At 46.2% G+C, this 24356-nt stretch overlaps 1 protein-coding gene across 1 annotated transcript; it reads left to right on the forward strand.

Annotated features, from left to right (window-relative positions):
- The first annotated feature begins 1047 nt into the window (after nucleotides 1-1047).
- slc44a1a (solute carrier family 44 member 1a) lies at nucleotides 1048-23607 on the forward strand. Its single transcript, XM_036517010.1, has 16 exons — nucleotides 1048-1325; nucleotides 1970-2059; nucleotides 3055-3197; nucleotides 7790-7926; nucleotides 9072-9165; nucleotides 10060-10229; nucleotides 10889-10978; nucleotides 11510-11649; nucleotides 12119-12305; nucleotides 13237-13405; nucleotides 14694-14850; nucleotides 15256-15339; nucleotides 15976-16113; nucleotides 18294-18530; nucleotides 20419-20499; nucleotides 21396-23607. The coding sequence occupies exons 1-16, from the start codon at nucleotides 1302-1304 to the stop codon at nucleotides 21417-21419; spliced, it is 1965 nt and encodes a 654-aa protein (XP_036372903.1). The 5' UTR covers nucleotides 1048-1301; the 3' UTR covers nucleotides 21420-23607.
- The last annotated feature ends 749 nt before the right edge of the window (nucleotides 23608-24356 follow it).

Genomic DNA, 24356 nt, shown 5'->3' on the forward strand with positions numbered 1-24356 from the left:
TTTAGGCTCTGTTATCTTCCTGCGTAACACTTTTAGTTCCTCTATATTTATTTTATGACCCGATTTTGTCTATAATGTAATGTTCTGATTAAAGGGAAAAAATATTACATTCTCATGCATTCATATGCATGCATTTTCAGAATCCATACAACGTCAACATGATGGCGTCAACATACTGATAAATAAAGTGCAGTTGGCAAAGAGGTTGTTTTGTAACTAATGCAAAATAATTGTAAAATAATAAACATTATCTCAGTTATTCTGCTACAATACGCAATGTTAGACTAATATAAGATTGATCTAACGGCGCTTGTCTTATTTATGTAAAATAAAGACTATATTAGGGTCATATTCATTTTCTTATATCGGTAAAGAATATATAATTCCATTTCTGAAAATTGCATTCATTTTCCCTTTATCCAATGATGCTACAAGCGTCTGGGAAAGTGAAAAAAGGTCCCAAGGTTGCAGCCCAATCTCTAACTATTCTTTGAAAAAAATGTACACTCAGAGCACAAATGTCTCTTGAAACTGTCGGTAATTAATTGTGCAGAATTCCAGAAGTGGTTATTGTATTTAAAAAAAAAAAAGGTTATCGAGTAAAAACCTCGGAAGACTGGAAGTAGTATTTCAACTACTTTTCCTTCACTACATAGCCTACACTATTATAACCATTGTGCGCTCTCTCTCCCTCTGGGATGCTAAGCTAATTGATTAAAAAAAAACGCTTGATAAGAAACCAAAGAAACGACGGCAGTATCACATTCCATATCCCGGATAGCCTGCATAAAGAGGATTCGTCTTATTAAAATGCTCTGATAAATAATAGACAATGGAGATGCGAACGTCGACACGCCGAGGTCTAAAATGTGACAATAAATTATTGCGAGAAGAGCAAAATGCAGCCAGTGCGTGAGAAACTCAGTGGAATGCCGCACTTGAAACTCGCGGGTTCCGCCAGTGTCCCATCATCCCAAGAAATCCCTGTTTGACTACAGAGTGCAGAAACACCAGAGAGCGCCTACGCTATTTCTGTTCCGGCTACACCTGCGGAAGGAAGTACGGCGGGATAAATCCTAAAAAGTATCGGTCTTTACTCACTCGGCAACTTGTGGAGGAGACCTGGATATTAGCATGCGCTAAGTTGGGCGTGGGCCGACTTTTTTTTTTGTTTTTGGTAGCGATCAGACTTCCGTTCTGCAGTTTATGCGGGGTGAAGGGACACCGTCAACTCCCTGCAAGTTTGGGCAGTCTTTTGCGTGGTAGTGTAAGTTCATCGCAGTCCTGAAGTATCGCAGGCGATGGGATGCTGCGGTAGCACGGAGGTAAGGAAACACTTTCGCACATTTACCTCGAAGCCTCCCGGGTCTGGCGGAGAGGAAACGCTGTAGTGGAATGTGCGGTGACATTTGCACTTTTTTTAGGAAACGAGTATACTGACAGTACGTTTTACACTAGCGTTTCAGTAATTAGCCGTGGCCAGTTTCTCTCGGAGCACCCTTCGCTGCGGATTAATCCTGTTTATTTGTAAGAAGGGGATCTGTCAGTGTTCTCTGCTTTTCGAGCGTGTTTGTGTCGAGAAAAAAAATCACTAATCATTTAGATAGTTACTTAACCTGGCGTTATAGAGAAAGTCTGTGAGTAAAACGGCATTTCTGTAAAAGTCGTTCCAAGATCACCGTTGTCTTGTAAACAAAAACGACCTCGCTTCCCGATAGGGGTTTTCTGCAAAGGTCGTTTGTTGACAGTTAGCTGCCTAACGAAACACCGTGTCTACAGCATTAGCAGAATCGAAAGGCACCCTTCACTCCCAAAAGTTAACCATATACCTTATTATCTGGTGTAAGTTGTATTAGATCCGTTCGTACAATGCGCGGCGTAATGCTAACAGTTACGTCGCAAACCAAAATGCTTCTGGTGATAATTTGAATGAGTGAGACATATTTTTTTTATGTCTGTGTGTTCCCAGAGGGCAAAGCGAGAGTGGAAGCCTTTGGAAGACCGAAGCTGTACGGACATTCCATGGCTTCTTCTATTCGCAGCCTTCTGCATCGGCATGGTGAGTGGTAACACGGGTAGAGAAGCGGTAACTCCATTGAAAAGGACGTGGGGCTCGCCTCAATCCCTGTCATCCGAGTGAGATCAGAGGGTATTTATGCGCCTTATTGCTCTGCCGGTTTGCAGGGTTGCATCATTAACTCGGCGCCGATACAAAGCAGGAGATTTGCCTTGGAGTGAGGTAAAGTGGCTTAGGGTGGAGAGCCCCTCTGAAGCTGAAACCAAAACCAAACCCATCTGTGGCCAGTAATTATAGTGGGCTGTACCAGCTTGAACTGGCCATTTCTGGTTATTTTAAGAACGGTTTCAGCAGCAATGTAGTATATATGTATATGCTTGTTCATATATTTATGTATGTGTGTGTGTATATATGTAGGCCTATATATGTATATGTGAAAACATTAAAAATATATATCAAAAGCATATACATTCTAAAATGCTGTAAATCTGTACTTTTTTGAGGCACAGTGTGTTTTGAAGACAGTGCATACAAAATCCCTGTTCAAAGATGGTGGAGCATTTCTGGCCATGTACTTCCTATGAGAGACACACACATACAAAGGATTCAGCATTAATGGTCTGGGCTTTCCTGTTTGGTCAGCTGGCTATATTGCCTGCTTCTTAAAATGCTACCAGCGTTACTGGGCCATTCCCTTTTCACTATGACCATGCATGATGTGTGATGTGGTGCTGTATAAATGCAAGCCTTGAGTGGTAGGATTCTCCAGAACATGGGGGGGGGGGGGGTGTTCAAAGTTCAATTAAAATGAGCATTTGCCATGGACTGGTAAATCGAAATAGACTATTGTGAGATTGCTAAAAAGACCAATTAAGAAGGATGAAAATAAAACTCAGTTTGGTCAAGGTGTGGGTCTCACCCACGTTTGGGGAATTGGCGCGCACCACTCGGAGGGGATGTGCCTCTGGGGGCTGCGCGGTTGGGGCGGGGCTCCCTCCCGGTGGCGCTGACGAGCAGCCTATCGGTTTTCTCCCCAGGGCTGCATATGCGGCTTTGCCATAGTGACGGGGGCGGCCTCCAGGCTCATCTCGGGCTACGACAGCTACGGGAACACCTGCGGCCAGAAGAACTCTCCCATCGAGGGGGTGGCACAGAGCGGCATGGACCAAACCAACAATAAGTGAGTGGCACTCCGTTCTCTCCTCACGTCTGAGCTCATGGTGCTGCCTGGTTGTGCTACTGTTGCCTCCGTGTCTTCCTCTATGTAAATAATCGGAAGTATAACCACTTTCCTGTATTTTCTCAGTACGCCTGTGCAAACGTATTCTCTGCAGAATAAATGCAGCTATGCTTGGTTTGATGCCCTCCTGAACAGATGCGTCAAACACCGGCAGTTTTCCCCGGGGGGTTATACAAATGCTGAGACTAAGGAGCTGGATGATCTGAATAGTGTGGAAATGCCTGGGGACACTCGGTGCTCACATTGCTTGATAGAGGCCTCCCTCAGGGACGTGATGGGCATGCCAGCCCACTTCATTTGAGAGTCAATTTGAAGCACGCCTTTTGTTTTTTTTGTTTTTTTTTTTTGGCGAAGCTGATGTGTACCTAGTAAAATGCTGTCAAGATTATGATTTTCCTTTATTGTGCATTTTAATGAACATTCTTTCCGTGAGCGTTTGGCGACAAATAGAACAGCATACAAACGGATATGACAGCTTACTGACATTCGTGACAGCTTTTGAAAAGTTTCATGAAGATAAGAATTAGTTCCCAGCAGCCACTAACAGAAAGGTAGGTAACTCTGATAATACCTGTTAAGACAGCCTTGAATATAACACAAAAATATCATGAAATACTATATAAATGGCTAGGATGTAATGTAATAAAATTCAATAAAATATAATATGGAAGTTAATGCAGTACAAACAAAACAAAGCCTCTTCTTACTCTGTTAATGCCAACCATTTGTGGTCTGGTGGCTTGCTATTGGATTAGAATCCTCAAGCACCAGATAGTGTAATTTGGGTTAGAGGTGTGATAAAATGTTTAGTTTATCCATAACCTTGAACACGTCTCGTCAGACAGTAATACTGCTTAATATACTACAGACTGCCGATGCTGGTCTGAGAAAAAGGAAAATATGTTTGTTATGTTTCGGCATCCTAGATTGAGGCCATGCTCCTGTACTGTTGGGATGTTATGCAGGAAAATCTTGTGTGGAGGTCTGAATATACTTTACTGGTTTCAGTGAAGATTTTTTGGTGTGGCATAATGGGTGACGTGTTATGTACAATGTGTCTTACACACTTGTTGCTTTCATGAGTATTTTCATGCTGTGAGTGACAGTAGAATTTTGGATGGTCCCATTGGCTGTGAACGTCTTCTGCAAAGTTCTTATTGTATGTACTATTTATTAGTATATTTCATATTGCACCCATGAAATGCATCAGCTCGTGAATAGAATCATGCTGTCTGTGGAAGGCAGAGCGTGGGTCGATTTGAACAGTCTCACTGTCACTTTTAGTGAGGTGGGTTGTATTGTTGGGTATTGAATTGGAGCTGCCGGTTTCTGGAGGCACTGTGACCGGAAAAGACAGGCAAACTTAGTTTTAATTTTCTCCATTGTGAGTGAAATGAGAGTGAACCAGATTGAGTGACATTGTCCATGTTTACTATTCCACAATAAGCCCTTTTAAAACATCCAAGTGGAAGGAGGGTGCAGTACAGTTAACCTGCTTTGATTCTAAAGTATCAGGTTGCATTTCCTGATGAGGGCGTCCATATCGGCTGCTGCTAAGGATAGGTGAACACAGAAATCACAGCTCTAATGCCGTAATTCCTTATCCATGGTGAAGCCTGAGAAGCCTGTAGATCTAGTCTTATATTTCTGTATCTATGGCCAAGCCCTTGGAAAATGCAGATCTAGTTCTATATTTCTGTATCTATGGTCAGGTGTATTTAAGTTGCAGATGGGTTTGCTTAGGGGCCTCCTCCCTATTGCCACTGTCTTCGGGTTCCACAAGTATCTACTGATGTGGTCCTTGCTGTACAAACCCACACAGCAAATACTGTCCTTGCACATCTGTAGAAGAGGGGAAAGACAGGGAGGGGAAACAGCAGCGATAGGTATTCCTAGCCTGAATTTTTTATTCTGCTTTTCAGTTACTGTTTGGTTTACTTATGAATACATTTCTGCTCCCTGCTCCATCTTGCAGCAGAAAGGATAAAAAGGCCTACCCAGGAGGCTGCTGTGCTGGCTGTGGCTTCTGCTTCTACCCATTCTCCACTATGAACAAAAGCAAGGCTTCCCACATGTAAATTCAGCAGAGCTCTGGCTTTCCAGAAGACTCCTGTGGAACAGGAGGAGCCAGACGTTCTCTGTGCCCCAGCTGCTCCGGCACTTCGGCCACAGCAGGGCCAGCGTGTGTCATCCCTTCTCAGGACGCGGTTTCAGCTTCTGTCCCTTACGTCCCGGATCTGGTGGGCTCTCTGCTGTCTGCCCGGGGAAAACAGCGTTCTGAAGTACCTGATCTTAATTGGACAGCCTGTCCAGCGCTGAAGCCGTGGATTTAGAGTGGCCTTGTCCTTGTAAGTCCTCTTCAGCCTGAGGTCACGGGGAGGTCGTGGGGTAGCCGGTAATCGGGCGCCTGCAGGCAGGCCTGTTCAGAAGCAGGCTGGCTGCTTCAGCAGCGGTGGGGAGAGACAGTTCTGTGTAATGGTGCTGGTAGTTTGGCACGAGAGGGGTGCGGCGCGGCTCCGCAGCTGCCGGTGGGGGTGCGGTTAGCGCAGGGCTCAGCGCGGTGTGCAGAAAAATGCCTGCCGCTGAGCTCTGCTGAGAAAACAGCTGTCACAGGATTCCGTTAAAACCCGCACGTCTTCCTGCTAGTCCTCTCACGCTCTCCCTCGCTAACGCTCTCTCTTCCTCTCCCAGTCACACACACACACTGTCTCCCTCCCTCCGCCCTTCCCCTGTCATCCTGTCTTTCTCTCACCCGAGCTCTGTCTCTCGCCCACACGCACGAGCACGCACGCACGCCCGCACGCACACACGCACGCACGCTCTGTCTCCTTCTTCCCCCTCCATGTCTGTCAGGGGGATAAGGGGCACCTCGCTGGAACAGACAGGAGAGTTCACTGAGACCTGTAGTCATTGTTTCACAAAAACTCAGCTTTAAGGACATAATCCACATTTAGGGACGTTTATTTAAAGACGCTGGCATTACTCGTGTTGGGACGACGAGATTCACAATTCCAGAGGCTGGGGACTGGAAGCAGACAGAACAGTAGCCAGCAAAAACACTGAAGGACAAAAATGAGTGTGAGGGAAACGCAGATTTTTTTAGTTTGACTGTCTTCTTCTAGGTTGTTGTGATAGTAATCCTGTAAAAAAAAAAGGTAAACTGCAAGATGTTTGTTCCTAATAACTTACAGCTGATAGATAATTCAGTTCAAAAAAGTACAGCGCCCTCAGCGCTTCGGCTATGAAGCGCACAAAGGCCTCTGCACGCACCTGTTGTAAACAATCGCGTGTACGCAATGCCTGAGTGGCTAAATGGTTTAAGTCTTCAGATCATTGGGTTAAAATGGATTAGGTAGCCTCCGCACACAAAGCAGCGCTGACGGGTGCTCCACGAACGCACTGGCTAATTGTATGTCAGGGTGCCATTCACCACGTACTGCGCTTGCTCTAGGAGGCTGAGACGGTGGCTATAGGGAGTGCACCCAGTGTTCCTTCCTGAGTGTTTTTTTTGGTCATCACGTTTGCCGGGAAAGAGTTTGCATGCGCAGGGTTATTGGCTCACTTCCTTGAATACCGCTGAAACAGAATCCTTTGTTTTGTTCAATAACAAGCAGTAGAAGGCAGATTGAATATTTAAATAATAAAATATTCTGCCTCCTCCATTAAAAGCAGTCACATTAACTGACAGATCTTCAGACGAACACGCACAGCTACACCATTTGGGGGTGTGAGGGTGGGGGTGGGTTGGGGGAATAGCCTTAGGATTTGTAGAGTTTATTTCTAGTTTTCCTGTCTGTGCCAAGAATGCTTGTGAAAATGAATTGGGTTGATAAGTAACTTTGTTCCACAGAGCACTTTCTGAATCCACAAATACTTAACTCAGTGTGAAGACCCACACACATAGACTGAAACATCTGGTGCCGTTTTATCAAATGACACTGCAGAGAATTGCGAGTCGGTTTGGGGACTGTGGTTTGTCAATGTGCAAGCGTCTGTAGTTATAAATCTGATTTTACACGCTGGTTCGCTTTGGTTCCTCATCTGTTGTCTGGTCCTCAATCTGGCCAGTGCTGTAAGATCTGTAATTGCTCGGTCTGTTTCACAGTTTTGGTCAGTCGCACAAGGCGGCAGCCCTTGCTTCTGTGCGTGGGCAGGGTATGAAAGAGGCGGACATTGAGCCCGCAGAGGAGGGCCAGTCTGTCTGGTTCCTTGTGTCCAGCTTCCTTTGTCTCTGTCAGAGACTGTTCCCCCGGCGGAATATTCCAGAGAATCGGCCTCCGCTATCTGAGACGGGCCAAACACTCTGATAAACACTCTGACAAACAAACACTTATAGCGCTGTGTGGCTTAAACCCAAAAGAAGGGGGCCAGACAAAAAAAGCGGGAAAAATATTTGTTGAGCAGCATCCCTGTATGGAGTTGTGCCTGTCAGAACGCTTGCTGCTTTCACTCACTGGTGGTTGAAAGGGGGACGACTCTGCGGATCAGTGAATGGGGACTTCATGTTGTGAACGCTGTCTTTGTCCCTTTAGGTACGTCTTCTTCCTGGACCCCTGCAACATTGACATCGTACACCGGAAGATCAAGTCTATGGCGCTGTGCGTGTTCAAGTGTCCAGATAAGGAACTGAAGACCTACGAGGACATTGCAACGTTCGCACAGACCAATGGTGAGGCCTCCGTTTTGCTTCCTTTCTCAGGAAAGGCCCAGTGCTACTGTAATAGGTCAGACAGCTGCGACCCACTCTCCCAGCTCAAAAGAGAATTTCTTCTGCTGCTGTTTGGTGCATGATGCAGGATTACAGAGCTTCCTGTGCCAATAGCAGAGAGCACCAGGGATTGTATTCTCCTAATGACTGAAGCAGGCAATACGTAGTGAAGAATAGACAGAAACCACTGCACAGAACAGAGTAGACCTCCCTTCACTGGGGAAACAGAGAATCAAAGAATATTGCGATGAACTCAATCTCATGTGACATTACCCACAATTCCAGAGCGCTGGTTTCCTCAGAATGGCTCTGATGATCTCCATCACATCAGCCTTACTGGGACCGTTTGCGCTCTGTCTAAACTGTTTTGACTGCCTTTAGGGCCACACTTAGACACACCCTGTTAAGTGGCCATTCAGTGACCTGCCTAATGGCAAGTTCATTGCGTATGTTAACTTGCCATACATTTCTCGTACAATATCACAATGAGTGGGAGGATACTGATGTGACTGCCCGTCGTCTTCCCCTGGGTGCTGCTCAGAGTGGGAATGAGAAACGCCTGACTGCCTTTGGGCCCGGACAGCTGGGTTAACACCCCCTACCTGTCTTAAGTCTGTACTTTCCACTGGATCCTTAATGACCGCGGTGAGTCAGGAATTCGGTCTAAGGGCTTGTCTGAAAAACCTCCGCCAACACAGTGTCTCCATCACTGTGCCTGGCATTGGGCTGCAAATTGTAATGCACTCTCACTGCTATGAGACGCTGAGATTGCGTGGCCTGAAAGTGTGTGTCACAATTTCCGTTGTAATGTGGCATAAAAATGTTTGCCATTTTTGGTTCTGCCCTCATAAATCAAGACATCCTGCTATTCCTCTATGCTATGTCACAAATGTAATGTGGCTGGTATCCCCCTTTCTCCCTTCTTATTATGTCGATAGGGTTTGGCTTCAGGTTGGGAACCACTGCTCAACCATTCGTCTTCATGGCCTCCAGTTAGTTTCATGATGTAAACATGATTTAAGAGGGCAATCATGTGATTACTTTTACTAATGGTTTTGGAACGAGCACTGTAATGAGAATATTGTTTAATCCGCTTGTATTTTTAGGGTCTGAGCTCTGCTCCTACGAGGTGCCGAAAAACAGATACGCCAGCCATCCGGACAGAACCACTAAATGCCCCAAGCTCCCAGTACCACCGAGGTACGTAAGAGCATCCAGATGGATCAGAGTGTAGATTAGAGGTAGCAGAGCGGATCTCGCAGAGATTAACAGCAGTTTAATGGGATTGTGGCAAAATCAATTTGTTTTATTGTCATTAGCTGCGTTAGCGCTCTGGGCGCTGTATGCAGGAGGGTAGCGCATTCAGAGCACTTTAAGACGTTACTGTGACTGATAATGTAAATAAGTCATTATTGTGTGTTTCTTCAGCAAGCATCAATGGCGTTGAGCTGTTTTTTTCCCCTCCAGCTATCTGTAGTACTGTCTTCTGTTCAAGAGCATATCACCTGTATTGGCTTCAAAGCTCTATTCTCTTGTCACCTCTTGATGTCAGGTTTTAAAGCTGTTTTTTTTTTTACCAGGTCTGTGATCTCTTGTGGGAATGTGGTTTAAGCTCCATGCACCAGTATTGATATCCATGCTTTCTAAGATTTAGCTTTGATATCTGTGGTTTTAGAGATCCCCTCTCTCTAATGCACTTGAAACTCAATAAACTATCAAATTACACAGACATACAATGTATTAGAGTATTTAGGTATGCTTTGCTAGAAGGCTGTGATGATTTAGAATACAGTGACTAATGGCACAATGCCTTTGTGATTCTGGGACTGTTTTAAAGTTCACCTCTTCAATATTGAGATCGATGGTTTTAAAGCTCCTCTCTAAAGTGCTGATATCTGTTTTTTCAAGATTCTCTCTCCAGTGTTGACATCAGTGGTTTTTAATATACTTTTGCCAGTGTCGATATCTGATTTTAAAAACGCTCACTCCAGTTTTGATGTCTGGTTTTAGAGTTCCTTTTTCCAGTGTTGATATCAATGGTGTGAAAGCTCCTCTCTCCTCTGCTGATGTCTGTGGTGTTCTCTCTGCCCGCAGCAAGTCTCTCCCAGTATTTCACCGGTGCATGCCAGTGAACATCTCCTGCTACGCCAAGTTCGCCGAGGCCCTCATCACCTTCGTCAGCGACAACAGCGTTCTCCACAGGCTCATCGCCGGAGTCATGGCCAGCAAGGAGATCATCATAGGGCTCTGCTTCCTGGCGCTAGGTAGCCACTTAGCCTATTGCGTCCTTCACAGGCCAACTGTAAGCGATGGTGGCTTTTCAAAAGAACATCATGCTCGGACTATTGGCCAGTGCAGCTCATCAGTACTGAGCAGCTCTATTTATCTATACCAGCAGGTCACAGTCAGACTTCTTTGGCTTCGTAATACCGCATTTCAGTGATGAAATTGAGGTTTCTGGAAGATGAGGTTGTGTGTATGTGTGTTTAGACGGGCATGCACGTGTGTGTGAGCACAGAGGAAAGCAATAACGTTTTTGCAACGTTTCTGTAATGTAAATAGACCGGCACAAAGTCACAGCAAGACAGCATTAGAGTTAACTGATGGGCGTGTTTTATGCACGGGCCAGTACTCTGTTATCATGAGCTGTCGCCGCGGCAGCCTCCCTTCAGCTGTAATTAGTGGTAACGGCGCCCTTCAGAGGTTGGCGCTCAGCTAGGTACTCTCTGGAGGTGGCAGTGAGAACGGAAACAAGGTCGGGCGATAAGAGATCCTGCCCTGCGGAATCGTGGCCGTGGGCGTTACCAGAGCACCCAGGGAGACGGAGCTCATCCAGAACGAGCGAGAGATGTTTGAATGCTCTTTCCGAGGGTGGGATTGTGGGTAATTTCTACCCCTGTGTTTGCTGCCCCCCCCCCCGCAGTGCTCTCCATGCTCCTGATGTTGGTCATCCGCTTCATCTCCGCCGTGCTGGTCTGGATCCTCACCATCCTCGTCATCCTGGGCTCCATAGGTGAGCCAACCTCCCGTCCAATGACGCGCGCCGCTCAGGCAGCAGCTCCGCCCCGCCCCCCACAAGCGCGTCGATAAGTGGAATGCTACCACACGTGAATGTTTGTTTTGCATATCTGTGCTGCTGCTCCCGTGGGGGTTTGTTTTTGAGTATGCGCTGGGAGGAGAAAAAAAAAACGCACTCACTCGAATTCTCCCATGAATTATTCAGTACCAGCTCAGCGCATAAGCTCCTCAAGATGCTAATGTTTTTCCCCCTTAATAACAGAATACCATCTGTCAGTCTCTCCGTAGTTAAGTCAGTTAATAGGCACTAATCAGAACTAGGTTTTCTCCCTTCTGTCTTTGTGTATTGGGGGGGGGGGGGGGGGGGTGACAGTTGTAATTGTAATGAACGGTTAGAGCTGACATGCTGTAAATGTAGCCTGTTGGGTTTTTGAATAAGCGCCGCTTCGAAAAGGTGGCACCGCTCATGTAAGTTTAATGTGTGAAAGAATGAAGCCGTATTAATGGGGGGTCTGGTCCTTCGCAGGAGGGACTGGTGTCCTCTGGTGGCTTTATGCGGATCACAGGAAAGCTCTGAATGGAACGGCGCCCCAAGACGTGCCGGATGTGGCCCGCGACAACGTCCAAGCCCTGCTGGTCTACGCCATTGCTGCCACCGTGTTCACGGTGTGTTCCGTGTGTGTGCGTGTGTGTGCGTGCGTGCGCCCGCGTACATGCATGCATGCATGTAGGGTAACCAAGTGGTGTAGTTGTGAGGAGCAGGATTCGTAATTGAAAGGCTGCTGGTTTGATTCCCTGCTGGGGCACTGCTGTTGTACACTTACACAAGGAACTTAGCCTACAGTTGCCTTTGTAAATACCCATCTGTATAAATGGATAAAATTGTAACCTATCTAAGTGACTCTGGATAAGAGCGTCTGCTTACCGACAGTAATGTACTGTCATGTATGCGTGTGGTATCTGCTGGCATAACGTTACTGTGTGAATCTGTGCGTGGGCCTGCCACGTGAGATTGTAAACGCGAGCTGAAAGGCACATTTAGGGGTCAGATTGCTCGGTGCCGAAGCGGCGGATAGGTGAGATGTGTACACGGCCCCTGCGGTTTGCTGAATGGAGCGGCTCTTTCCCCCCGCAGCTGATCCTGCTGCTGCTGATGTTCTTCATGCGGAAGCGCGTGGCGCTCACCATCGCCCTGTTCCACGTGGCGGGGAAGGTGTTCACCCACCTGCCCCTGCTGGTGCTCCAGCCTTTCTGGACCTTCCTGGCCCTCATGCTCTTCTGGGTCTACTGGATCATGGTGCTGCTCTTCCTCGGCACCGCAGGTGAGAGGCGGTAGATAAATAACCCAACACACACACACACACGTAAACACACGCGCGCAAACAGGCGTACATGCGCATGTAATCACACACATGCACACACACACACACACACACACACACACACACACACACACACACGTAAACACACCCGCGTAAACAGGCGTACGTGCACATGCATATACTCACACACATGCACACACACACACACACACACACACACACACACGGACACACCAACAGGCGTACGTACACATGCGCACACACACTCAACACTCTCACACACCACACTCTCCAAACCCCCCCAACTACATTACCCACACACCACACATGGGCTCTCACCCAAAGTGCATACATGCACATAGAGAGCGGGAGCAGATTTGGACTCGAGTTAAAAATTCCATTGGCGTTGCCAGCGCAAGGCCCACTGTGTTGGTTGTGGCCGTGTTTCTATAACGATTCAGTACGGTGAGGTTAAGTCACATGGTCATGCCAGCAGACACATATACCCTTTAGGAAGCTGGGCCCCTCCCTGCTTTGGAACAGCGGCGCTTTTGTGTAGAATAGAAGATTTTTGTCAATGTGCGCCGAGTCTTGCTGTAGCTAGAATGTTCCGCGCTTGGCCGATTCACACGCAGAGCTCTGAAGCCTCTCCTGTCCAGTCCTCACTCCCCTGCGTCAGTGTCATGGTGTAGTCAACAAGCCCAACAAGACCTGACAGAGCGTAACAGAGATAGCCCGTCAGATGGGCTGTGTGTCAGTCAAACGCCACTGAACGGGCCCCCACCCCCCCACCCCCCCCCCCAAGGCCATTCTCCGAATTCAGACTTTAAAATTAAAAGATTAAAATTCGCTTCTTTTCCGCAGTGTAGGCTCTACTCATGAAATGACTCTCTTCTATACCCCCCCCAAACACCCCCCCCCCCACCTCCAGGGTCTGCGGTCAAGAACAACCAGACGGGCCTGGTGGAGTTCCGAATGCTGGGGCCGCTCCAGTACATGACCTGGTACCACGCAGTCGGGCTCATCTGGATCAGCGAGTTCATCCTGGCCTGCCAGCAGATGACCGTGGCTGGGGCGGTCGTCACGTACTACTTCACCAGGTCAGGAGGGACTGGGTTTTAAAAACGGAAGCTTATAGGTTTGAAACCCGATGCTGCTTTTGTGTTCTGGAGTGAGGTGCTTCCCTTAAACAGCGCTCCTGTTTAAACAGATAATATGGACAACTACTGGTTCTGCAAGTTTCCAAGAGCAGATAAGCAAATAAATCATATAATGAGGTAGATGGAGACGGACAGAGAGAGAGAGACCTGACATTCAGGTGAAACTCCCGGTGCGAGGACTCGGGTTATGTCTAGTCGCGTCGGATTCCCAAGGCCCTTGCTAATGCTAACAAATGAGTGGTCCGCTGATGTGATTTGCAAGCTGCAAAGCTGCATCTTTCCCTTCATTCGTCTAAGCAGGCCTCTGTGTCCTTCCTGCCATAATTTAAGTACCCTTTTACTGTCTGTGCTAATGGAAACTGGCAAAACGGCTTCCCAGAATGCATCCCGCCCATTATCTTTGTCTGCGGGTGTCTAGGACGTTGCTCCACACAGGCGATTTCTGCCAGGCAAGGGAAGACACGCCCAAATAGGAAAAAAAAAAAAGCCCTGATTCCATTACATTCGACATGGGTGAACAAATTCATCTCCACCCCCACGTGAATAAAACTGATCACAAGAAATTATCCAGCAGAGACTACAGCATTCCCACAGTGTTTCCTTAACGTTGTGGAAATGTTATTCATGTGTCCACGAAATTGTAAAAAATGATAGGAAATGGCAGGGTAACTCAGAGGTTGCAGGTTTGATCCCCAGGTGGGACACAGCTATCGCGCACTTGAGCAAGGGGTTTGATGAATTGCTTGGGTTAATGTCTGGCTGTATGAATAAATACTTATATTAATAGCATATTAATGGATAGTACTGTCTAATGCAGACCATGTAGGGTGCCCTTGATGAGGTTATCTATGGAGCATAAAAATGCCAACAATAGTTATAGTAGTAGTTTTCAAATATAATGTAACAAGCTGTGTCTCAACTAGCTAACAGTGTAATGTCTTGATTTCTGTGGTGTGCAATGACTTGATGTACAAGTACAATACTGGTCTGTCATAGCTCTGTTACCCACAATTCATCTGTTGTAGAGTTGGGTTCCCAGCAAATGGGCAGCGAGTGTTACTTTTAAAGCCTATACGACTCGACTGAGGGATGGTACCAACATGCTGTGGCTAACACAGACAGCCTAGCCACACTGAGCCACAAACACGTGTGTATATGTGGCTTTCCAGCTGCAAATCCTCTGACTGCTGTAATCTGAGGAGGCCTAATTTTGCCCCTGTGCTCGCAGGGACAAGTCCCAGCTGCCGGCGACGCCCATCCTGACCTCGATGCTGCGTCTGATTCGCTACCACCTGGGCACGGTGGCCAAGGGCGCCTTCATCATCACACTGGTGGAGATCCCCCGCCTCATCCTCACCTACATCCACAACCAGCTCAAAGGCAGGGTGAGGACTCCGCCCACCGACGTCATCAGGCCCCTCCCACTGTGACATCATAACCTGAGACATGAGACTGAATCTACCCTGCTATTACTGTAGTTAATTTTTCTTGTGTCAGAATTTGTTTTTGTTATAAGGGTAGCAACTCAAAAATCTTGTCCTGGGCAGAATACTGAGGGAAAAAAATGTTTTTAAATTTAATATATATGTCATTTTAGGATCTGTAATCTTAGTATTATTGCAGTTTTTTGCAATGCACAAGTTACTTTTCCTGTAGGAAGAACTGTGATGGAAATCAGTATTGCGGGAGTTGAGAGAGCTGGCTTTTAATGACGAATGGACAATCTCATTGGGGATGTGTAGAGTGGGTTGGTCTTGCTTATTGATGTATTTATTCTTGTCTTCTCTAAGGAAAATGCGTGTGCGCGCTGCATGCTGAAAGCTTGCATCTGCTGCTTGTGGTGTCTGGAGAAGTGCCTGAATTATTTGAACCGGGTAAGTTGACCCTATTCAGTTTTTATTAAATTTAGTGTTCAAGAGTGGCTCATAGGCTCAGAGCCTGTAATGTTATTTGTGGCCGGAATTGCACCCCTTGGACAAGACATCAGTCACAAGGCCGTTACCCACAATCCCTCTGTCTTTAAGAATAAGAATACGAATAAGAAATACTTTATTAATCCCGAAGGAAATTTGAGTGTCACAACTGCACCGTCCGGCACACATCAAAAACAACAAAAGAATAAATTGAATAAAATAAATAGAGAGGGTTAAAATACAACAAATAGAAAGAAGTTTGTGCAATTATGCGTTGTACAGTACTTCTGTAGCTGTCATATAATAAATAAATGAGAATAATGAGATGAAGTTATCATGCTTGTGCTATGATTATATGCATAGTATAAAATGAATTATGAAACAAGAATAAATAAGGGTAAGGTTATTGCTATTATACAGTAGCGGGGTCCAAGCAGAGAAAGTCTTTGTATAGTATTTGGTGGTTGGATCTGGGGATGGGGGGAGTCTTTGGGGTTTGGGGGGAGGACGCCACGTTGTAACACGAAGCGGGGGAGCGGTGGGGTTCCTGTTGCCGGGTCTGAGGCGAGGTCACACGGTGCGCCTCCCTTTCCGCAGAACGCGTACACGGCGACGGCCATCAACAGCACCAGCTTCTGCACCTCGGCCTGCGACGCCTTCGTCATCCTGGTGGAGAACGCCCTGCGCGTGGCCGCCATCAACAGCGTCGGGGACTTCGTTCTGTTCCTCGGGAAGGTACGGCTCCGATTATCCTCCCGTCGTTTTGGGGGAAGGGGGGGTTCCACCCCCTCAAATACAGAAGGCCCCCACCGCGCCTCACATTCGGGGTACTCCGCCGGGGACCGGTTTTCACACGGTCCCCGTGAAGCCGTTGTAAAAAGAGGAGTAGGGTTCAACTCCAGGCTTTTGGATCTCAATACGCATTCGTAGTCATTATGCGTTTGAAAGTGTATATTTGTAATCTCGTGAAATGAGTAAAACTGAAGCGTTTCGAGCGTTTGAACTATTGCACTCTGTTCTTATTATTTAAATCTCTCACACCGACCCAAAGAAGAAATCCAGTATTCAGCAGGTAATAGACAGCAGCCCTGAGAAGGAGCTGAAAATAAGATGAAACATAGGCGGCACTTCGTGCTTATTCGTCAGGGCTTTTTTGTAGTCTTTGTTTGGTTCTCATTAGTCTTTAGTGCCTTACTGGTTGTTAGCTGGGAGCCACAACATAAGTGCATGCATTGAATACTTGGGGAGCTATTTATTCCACAGTATTGACTGAAGCCTTTACTCCACTGTGTGGTTGTGATGTGGTTATTTTTGAGAGCACACTAATAATGTAAGTAAGTACATTGAAAGTGGATCTTTTTGAAGTCGTGTTTTGAAATGAAGGAGATTCACTTAAATCTCGCTGGTAGCGGTTGATAGTTCAGATCAGTAAAGGATGGGTTGATGTGGGAAAGGAGCCTTTGCAAAGAACATCATTGAATTGAATTGAGCTGTTTATTCCGGCAGTGTCTCTGCGTTTGTGTTTTCGTCCTGTTGGTGCGTCTCTGAGTGTGTCTGCTTACATTTCTTGGGTGTCTATCACATGTTGGAGTTGTGTGGGTGTGTGTGTAAGGTCAACTGTGTGTGTGCGCGCATGTGTATTTTGTATATGTATGTGTGTGTATTTATTTTGTGTTTGTGTGTATGTTATGTGTCTGTATGTGTGTGATGTGTAATATGTGCGTGTGATGCATTTGTGTGTGTATTGTATATGTGTGTATGTATGTGTGATGCATCTCTATGTGTGCGTATTGTATATGTGTGTATGTATATGTGATGTGTCTCTATGTGTGTGTATTGTATATGTGCGTATTGTATATGTGGTGCGTCTCTATGTGTGCGTATTGTATATGTGTGTATGTATGTGTGATGCGTCTCTGTATGTGTGCGTATTGTATATGTGTGTATGTTTATGTGATGTGTCTCTATGTGTGTGTATTGTATATGTGCGTATTGTATATGTGGTGCGTCTCTATGTGTGCGTATTGTATATGTGTGTATGTATGTGTGATGCGTCTCTACGTGTGTGTATTGTATATGTGTGTATGTTTATGTGATGCGTCTCTATGTGTGCGTATTGCATATGTGTGTGTATTGTATATGTGATGCGTCTCTGCGTGTGTGTATGTATATGTGCGTATTGTATATGTGATGCGTCTCTACATGTGCGTATTGTATATGTGATGCGTCTCTACATGTGCGTATTGTACATGTGTGTATGTATGTGTGATGCGTCTCTACGTGTGCGTATTGTATATGTGATGCGCCTCTCTGTGTGTGTATTGTACATGTGTGTATGTATGTGTGATGGGTCTCTGCGTGTGCATATTGTATATGTGATGCGTCTCTACATGTGCGTATTGTACATGTGTGTATGTATGTGTGATGGGTCTCTGCGTGTGTGTATTGTATATGTGATGCGTCTCTACGTGTGTGTATTGTATGTGTGATGCGTCTCTGCGTGTGTGTATTGTATATGTGATGCGTCTCTACGTGTGCGTATTGTACATGTGTGTATGTATGTGTGATGCGCCCCTACGTGTGCGTATTGTATATGTGTGTATGTATGTGTGATGCGCCCCTACGTGTGTGTATTGTATATGTGTGTATGTATGTGTGATGCGTCTCTATGTGTGTGTATGTATATGTGATGCGTCTCTACATGTGCGTATTGTATATGTGTGTATGTATATGTGATGCGTCTCTACATGTGCGTATTGTATATGTGTGTATGTATGTGTGATGCGCCTCCACGTGTGTGTATTGTATATGTGTGTATGTATGTGTGATGGGTCTCTGCGTGTGCGTATTGTATATGTGATGCGTCTCTACGTGTGCGTATTGTACATGTGATGCGCCGCTGTGCTCCCGCTCAGGTCCTGATCGTGTCGTGCACGGCCTTCGCGGGAGTCCTGGCGCTGAACTACCAGCGGGACTACACGGTGTGGGTGCTGCCCCTGCTCATCGTGTGCGTCTTCGCCTTCCTGGTGGCGCACTGCTTCCTCTCCGTCTACGAGATGGTGGTGGACACGCTCTTCCTCTGCTTCGCCATCGACACCAAACACAACGATGGCAGCCCCGGCAGGGAGTTCTACATGGACAAGGCCCTGATGGTGAGCCGGGGGGGGGTGAGGGGTCGGCCGGCCGTGCTGACCCAGCGTGGCATGAAACAGCTACCACTGGTTATTATCATCGTCTCGCGCAGAGCAGGTGTTGGTGTACGAAGCATGTACGAAGCTTCTTTTCTCTGGGGATGATTATGTACATGACACAGCTACCATTGGCTATTATCATCATCTCGCGCAGAGCAGGTGTTGGTGTACGAAGCACGGCGCTTCTTGTCTCTGGGGATGATTATGTACTCTTACGCTAAATGTGTCACACGCCACATTCCTCAGAACACATTAAGCGGTGTAACCTTGGTAGAGCGGGATAAGCAGGTGTTGGTGTACGGAGCATGACACTTCTTTTCTCTGGGGATGATTATGTACTCTAACGCTAACTGTGTCACACGCCACATTCCTCAGAACACATTGGTGTAACCTTGTGTAGAGCAGGATGAGCCCCTCCCCCTCCTATAACATCACCCGCTCCTGCCCGCACAAAGACAAGTGCCTGGAGAGCGTCAGCCCGGCGGCGTTTGAGGAGAAATGGGCGTGCGTGCTCCCCGCCTCTGGCTTTTATGAGCCAGACACCCTTGAGCGTCCTCTGCGCGAGAGCTCTGTTAAATGGCAAGCAGTCTTCAACACGCAGCACTCCCTCTTAAAGATGAGCCGTTTGCAGCGGGGTGTACTGACAGCGGGTCCGATTTGGAGCCACGCTACCTGTGCTCGCGCTTGAAGAAGCGGCGGCAGTGATCATTCTGTTGTGATTAAAGGCTGCCTGAGGCGTGGATGAAAGCGCCACTTAAAGCCTTCGCTGAGGCGAGCGCGGTGATTACGAGATGCCCAGATTATCACTTCAAAATCCCTGCTAAACGCTGATGCGTGGCTCCCTATTAACACGTGCCGCTGCCGGTTTGCGTCTGCCAGCGTCTCCGTCCGCAGAGGGATAAAGCGGCCTTAATTAGCGCCTGATAAGAGCCACATAAGGCCGGAATTTATTCCAAGTGTATAAATAGCATTTACGTTTGCGCAGGATAACTCGTGCTTTTTAGATCATTGCTCCGTTAAACGTCAAGCCAAGTCAGAAGGAAGGTTACACAAGGCTGTGCCGATGAACGCTGTTTATACAAAATTCAGAGCGCATTAAGGAGGAATCGAAAGGGAATCATTTCTGCTCGGTTTTGTCATTAGTAGCTTAGATCAGCTTTTCTGCTGTCTACTTGTGGGAGATATTAACTTAGGATTTGTTAGGTTTGACTGCCTCCATGTCAGACTCCCCTGCTGTGTGACCGGGTCGGTAAGGGATAGAGTGGGGCTAGTTATAGATTCATCCACACTTTGCCTTTAGCTTTACACTGCCAATATAAACAAGTATTTGTTTTTTTAACAGAATTTTTTTTTTATTAATTGTGTAACTCAAAAGGGCCACACCCTCAGATACTCACGAACTTGAGCAACAGTCCTTTATTTGGTGTGCCATAGTCCATATGTTGTCAGGCGTCTCCCTGTAGCCTCCCACCTTACACAAACGTGCGGTGGTTGTATGTAAGAGCAAGGTATACTGAGGAAATAAAGTGACAACCCAGAGTTGTAAGCAAAGCAACAAGAGACAGAATGCAGTGTGATGCCTTCTCTCTACCCTTCGCCTTCTCTCCGTCTTCCCCTCTTTCTCTGGTGGTCCCTCCCTCTTTCCCCCTTCCGTCATCCCTCTCTCCTCTCCCTCTTTCCTTCGCCTTCTCTCCCTATCTGGACTTCCCTCTCCTTCTCTCCCTGTCCCTTTCTCTCTCTCTCTCTCCTCCCTCTGTCCCTCTCTGTCCCTTCGCTATCTGTCCCTCTCTCCTCATGCTCCTCCCTCTCTCCCTCTAACTGTCCCTCCTTCTTCGTCCTCCTCCTGCAGGAGTTTGTAGAGAACAGTAAGAAGTCCATGCCGGTGCGGGGCGGAGCAGATGCAAAGGACGGCGCGGAGATGAAGCCCATGGTGAGTGAAGGCGGAGTGGCCGTGCCCAGCCAGGAAGTACACCTGCGTTTCCTGTCAGCCTGTGTGCCCGTGTGCTCATAGGCCGGGCTTTGCTCCTGTAGCGCTCTGGGGAGCGATCAGCTTGTGCATGGCCTTGCTGTTTGCCTTCTGGCTCCTTCAGCCTGCCCCTCTCCTAGTAGCAGATTTTATCTGTCTTTTGCTTTTCAGCATGTAATTTATATATATATTATATACTCCTGTGTGCACTTGAATAGGCCATATTTGCCAGTGCAGGTAAAATGTAAAAAATAATCAAGCTATTTGATATGAAAAGGATGAAAGCCCCGATTAGAGTTTCTGGTTTTGTGAATAACACGAGCAATATAATAACATTAAAATTAATGAAATAAAGATAGTAGAATAATAAAACAGCAACACAGGGAGATGCATGAAAGAGAGGTGTAAATTAAATGAATAAGTAAAAGTTTGAGATGGCTGTCCGGGCCAATGAAAGCTCTAAGCAACAAGGCGGTGGGCTGCTGTTTGCAGGGACTCGTCTGCACCGGCAGCCTGGAGCTCACCTTCAGCACTCTCTGAGTTTGTTATATATCAGCATGTAGCCCATGCAGCTGGTGCCATTTCCTGCACATTCATTAACCTGGAGCTTTGGCCTTCTTGCTGTTGCTGGTGGTGGGGGGGTGAGGATCCAGTTTGGCAGAACACACTGGCTTTCCCTGGCTTTCTCCTTCTAGCCACCTCTCCTCCCTTCTCTGGCTGACGGAGAGGCGGGGCCTGTCCTACACTTACCTCACCTCACTCACTCATCGGGGCCTGTTTAAATCCCTTGCCTGTAGGCGCTGTGCAGTTTAAGCAGCTGCTAATGTTGAAAAGTGACACCTGATCGCTTTGTTTTCCAGGCTCCCGGCTCGACGTTGGCTTGACCGAAGTCGCCAAACAAGGGGCTTTCCGAATGACATTCCAAGCGTTAATCTTTTTTTAAATCAATGTGTAACATGTTTACTATGCTTTCACTCCAGGGAAATATAATATTTTAATAGACTGTACGATAAACTGTCATGATGCATTTTATACTGAAGCGCTGTGTATTTATATATAATGGCTAATGCATTTTGGTAGTGATGCCCTTTTTGTAAACAAGAGGAAGTTGATGTTTAAACGGACTCAGTGCTATAACGTCTAGAATCTGTATCGATTCATTCAGGATTCGTTGAGTGCGCTAGATTTAGTTTGTACTCAGAATACAACCCCCATCTTTTCATCTTTTATAACAACAGTTTTGTTTTTGAAGCATTGTAAATTTCTGTGCGTTTTTGTACGTCTCAGGCATTACAGCGCGGTATTAGATTGTTTTGTTACACTTTTTTTTTTACTTATTTGAATGGGAGGCTGTTGTGTTATTCAGAGGCATGCTTTATGTTTAGTCATGTAAGCAGTTTTACACTACTGAGTTTTCTCCACTGTCGGTCATCAGCAGCACATTTCGGCTTTCGTTTGTCAAAGTTCTGATTTTTAAAATGAGCAGGGCAGGGCATTGCAGTTCACCTCACTCTGACCATTGGGAAGATAGCCATGGTTAGGAGACTGGAGTACAGTTTATTGCCGTAAAGCTGCACTCTGATCTGTACCTTGATTTCCCAGGCAGTGAGAGGGATAGGGCTGTCCTGGGACGTCCCTTAAATTAACACAATAACAGTGCAGGGTCTTTGACAGGGCGTGGCAGGGGAAATTGAGAACTCTCACAGGCTAGAGCAGCACCCTATCAGAGCAGCTGACCTAGGCTGAAAGTGTGGTACACGCCACTGAAACACCATAGGTTGCGTGGTAACTCAGCACTTGTATAAAAAGCAGTTGATAATCATTATCAATGGGTTGGACGTAGTACCATGCCCTTAAAGTGGGTCCAGCCCTCTGATTGGTCAGTCTGCCCCTGCCTAGTGAGTAACCTTGCTACCTGAAACAAAGAGCAATAAAGGAAAATAATAATACTGGCAATCATTGTGGTAAAAGTAGTCTTCCCACTTTGCACTGAACATGTTGACTGTTTCAACACTTGCCTTGCATGGCATTTCTCTCAGTCTTTGGCCAGACTGTTGAGGGGTCTGGATGTGGCTGTCGGAGGAGCAGAAGGGAACGCTTACCCTTCCTCCTTGCCTTAATCAGGTCAGTAAGTGGCGCCCCCTGCTGGATCTCGCTGCAGCCGTAGGAGCGGTTTGAAACGGTGAGTCCTGCAATGCTCGCGTGGTAGTGGGTTGGGGGGTCGGGGGTGAGTAACATAATTTATGGAAGCCAGTGCAGCTTGCCTTAAGACTTTGAGCTAGATTCCTGTATAATTTCTTCCCTCCTGTGTTTTTGTCAGTTCCTTTGTTTTTTTTTTTTTTTTTAGAGAATCAAAACATGATTTAAATGAGACATGTAAGGTATCTAATTTGAAAGAATTTACAGTTCATATTTATGAACTATATTTTTTTTATTTACCTGACAATTTGACGCTGCTGTCTTATGACAGATTGAGGGCAACTTAATAGTGGATGTGAAAATTCTGTTGTGCGTTTGAGGTGACATGATTCGGGTCGACCTAAAGAGGTACTGTTTGTTAAATTCATGTTTAAAACATAAGCTTGAAAAGCTGTGATGTTCATGTACAATCCCGCTCGAGCGAAACGGTGCACCTCGGCTCAGTCCTTGGTTACGTTCCAGTTTCCGAGCTCCTCAGCAGCACTGGTCTCTGATCAGCCCTCAGGGTGCGCACACTTTGCGTAATGTATCCAGCACTGTTCAGAGATCAGTGTCGCTAGGATTGGGTTGGAAAGCAACCTTGTGGAGGCTGGCTCACATGAAAGGGTCCAAAGTCATGTGATGCTGTACTATTACAGGGACCTGTGATCGTTTTTTTCCTTTCTTTTGAACTCTTGAATACTTAAGTGTTGGCTATATGTACATACAATTACAGAAATAACATACCAAAAATGCAGGAAAAAACTGACAGAGATCAACATTTTTCAATGATTTTGTTCAATACTGTCGGAATAAAGTGTGGAAAAATAATACTATAACAGCGATTGAAGATTGTAACCATGTTGTATGTGGAAAACAGAAATATAATCACATTATTACGAGGTTTTGTTATATTGAAAACAGTTGCAAATAAACAAAAATTAAATTGGTTGTATCTCACAAGAGTCATTTATGAATGTTGTACTGTTTAATGTATTACATCTGAGATAGCTATATTGGTTGGAAATGTGGATGCTGGTTGTTGCGATTAAAAATGATAAGCTACACTGAGCAAGGTGCAGTAATATAAGGTCGTAGTTCCATCACTATGACATCGTAGGGCTGAATCTCAATATATCTTAATGGCCATGGTCAGAAACAGGATTTCAGCTGTATATTTAAACTTAACACTATCACAGATACCTCTGCCTTTGAAGGTGGAGTTAGGGTCAGATGCAGTAGCCTGACCCTAAATTGACCAAGAGAGTCTCTGGATCCTTTGGTTAGCAAGCAACCACCCACCCCTCCCCATCCAAACTGGTAAAGATACATTACTTGCAAACGGAACTCAAACTATACAAAATTAAGACCATGTAGCATGAGAAAAATGCTATAAAGTTATGTTTGCCTGTAGTTTTCTGCAGCACCACTATTGCAATAAACGGCTTAGATAAATTAAAATGATGCCCGTAGCCTAACTGATACGGTCACCAGTACATTACCAAATGAGCATAATAATGTCTCTTAAACATTTAGCTGAAGGATCTGTGAGCCGTGAGTTTTGCATCAAAATTCTCGCCACTTAAGACTTATGACTGTTAAGCGAAATGATTGTAGCAGGTCACCATTTACTTGTAAAACTG

The sequence above is a fragment of the Megalops cyprinoides genome, chromosome 22 (genome assembly GCF_013368585.1).
Source record: "Megalops cyprinoides isolate fMegCyp1 chromosome 22, fMegCyp1.pri, whole genome shotgun sequence".
NCBI lineage: Eukaryota > Metazoa > Chordata > Actinopteri > Elopiformes > Megalopidae > Megalops > Megalops cyprinoides.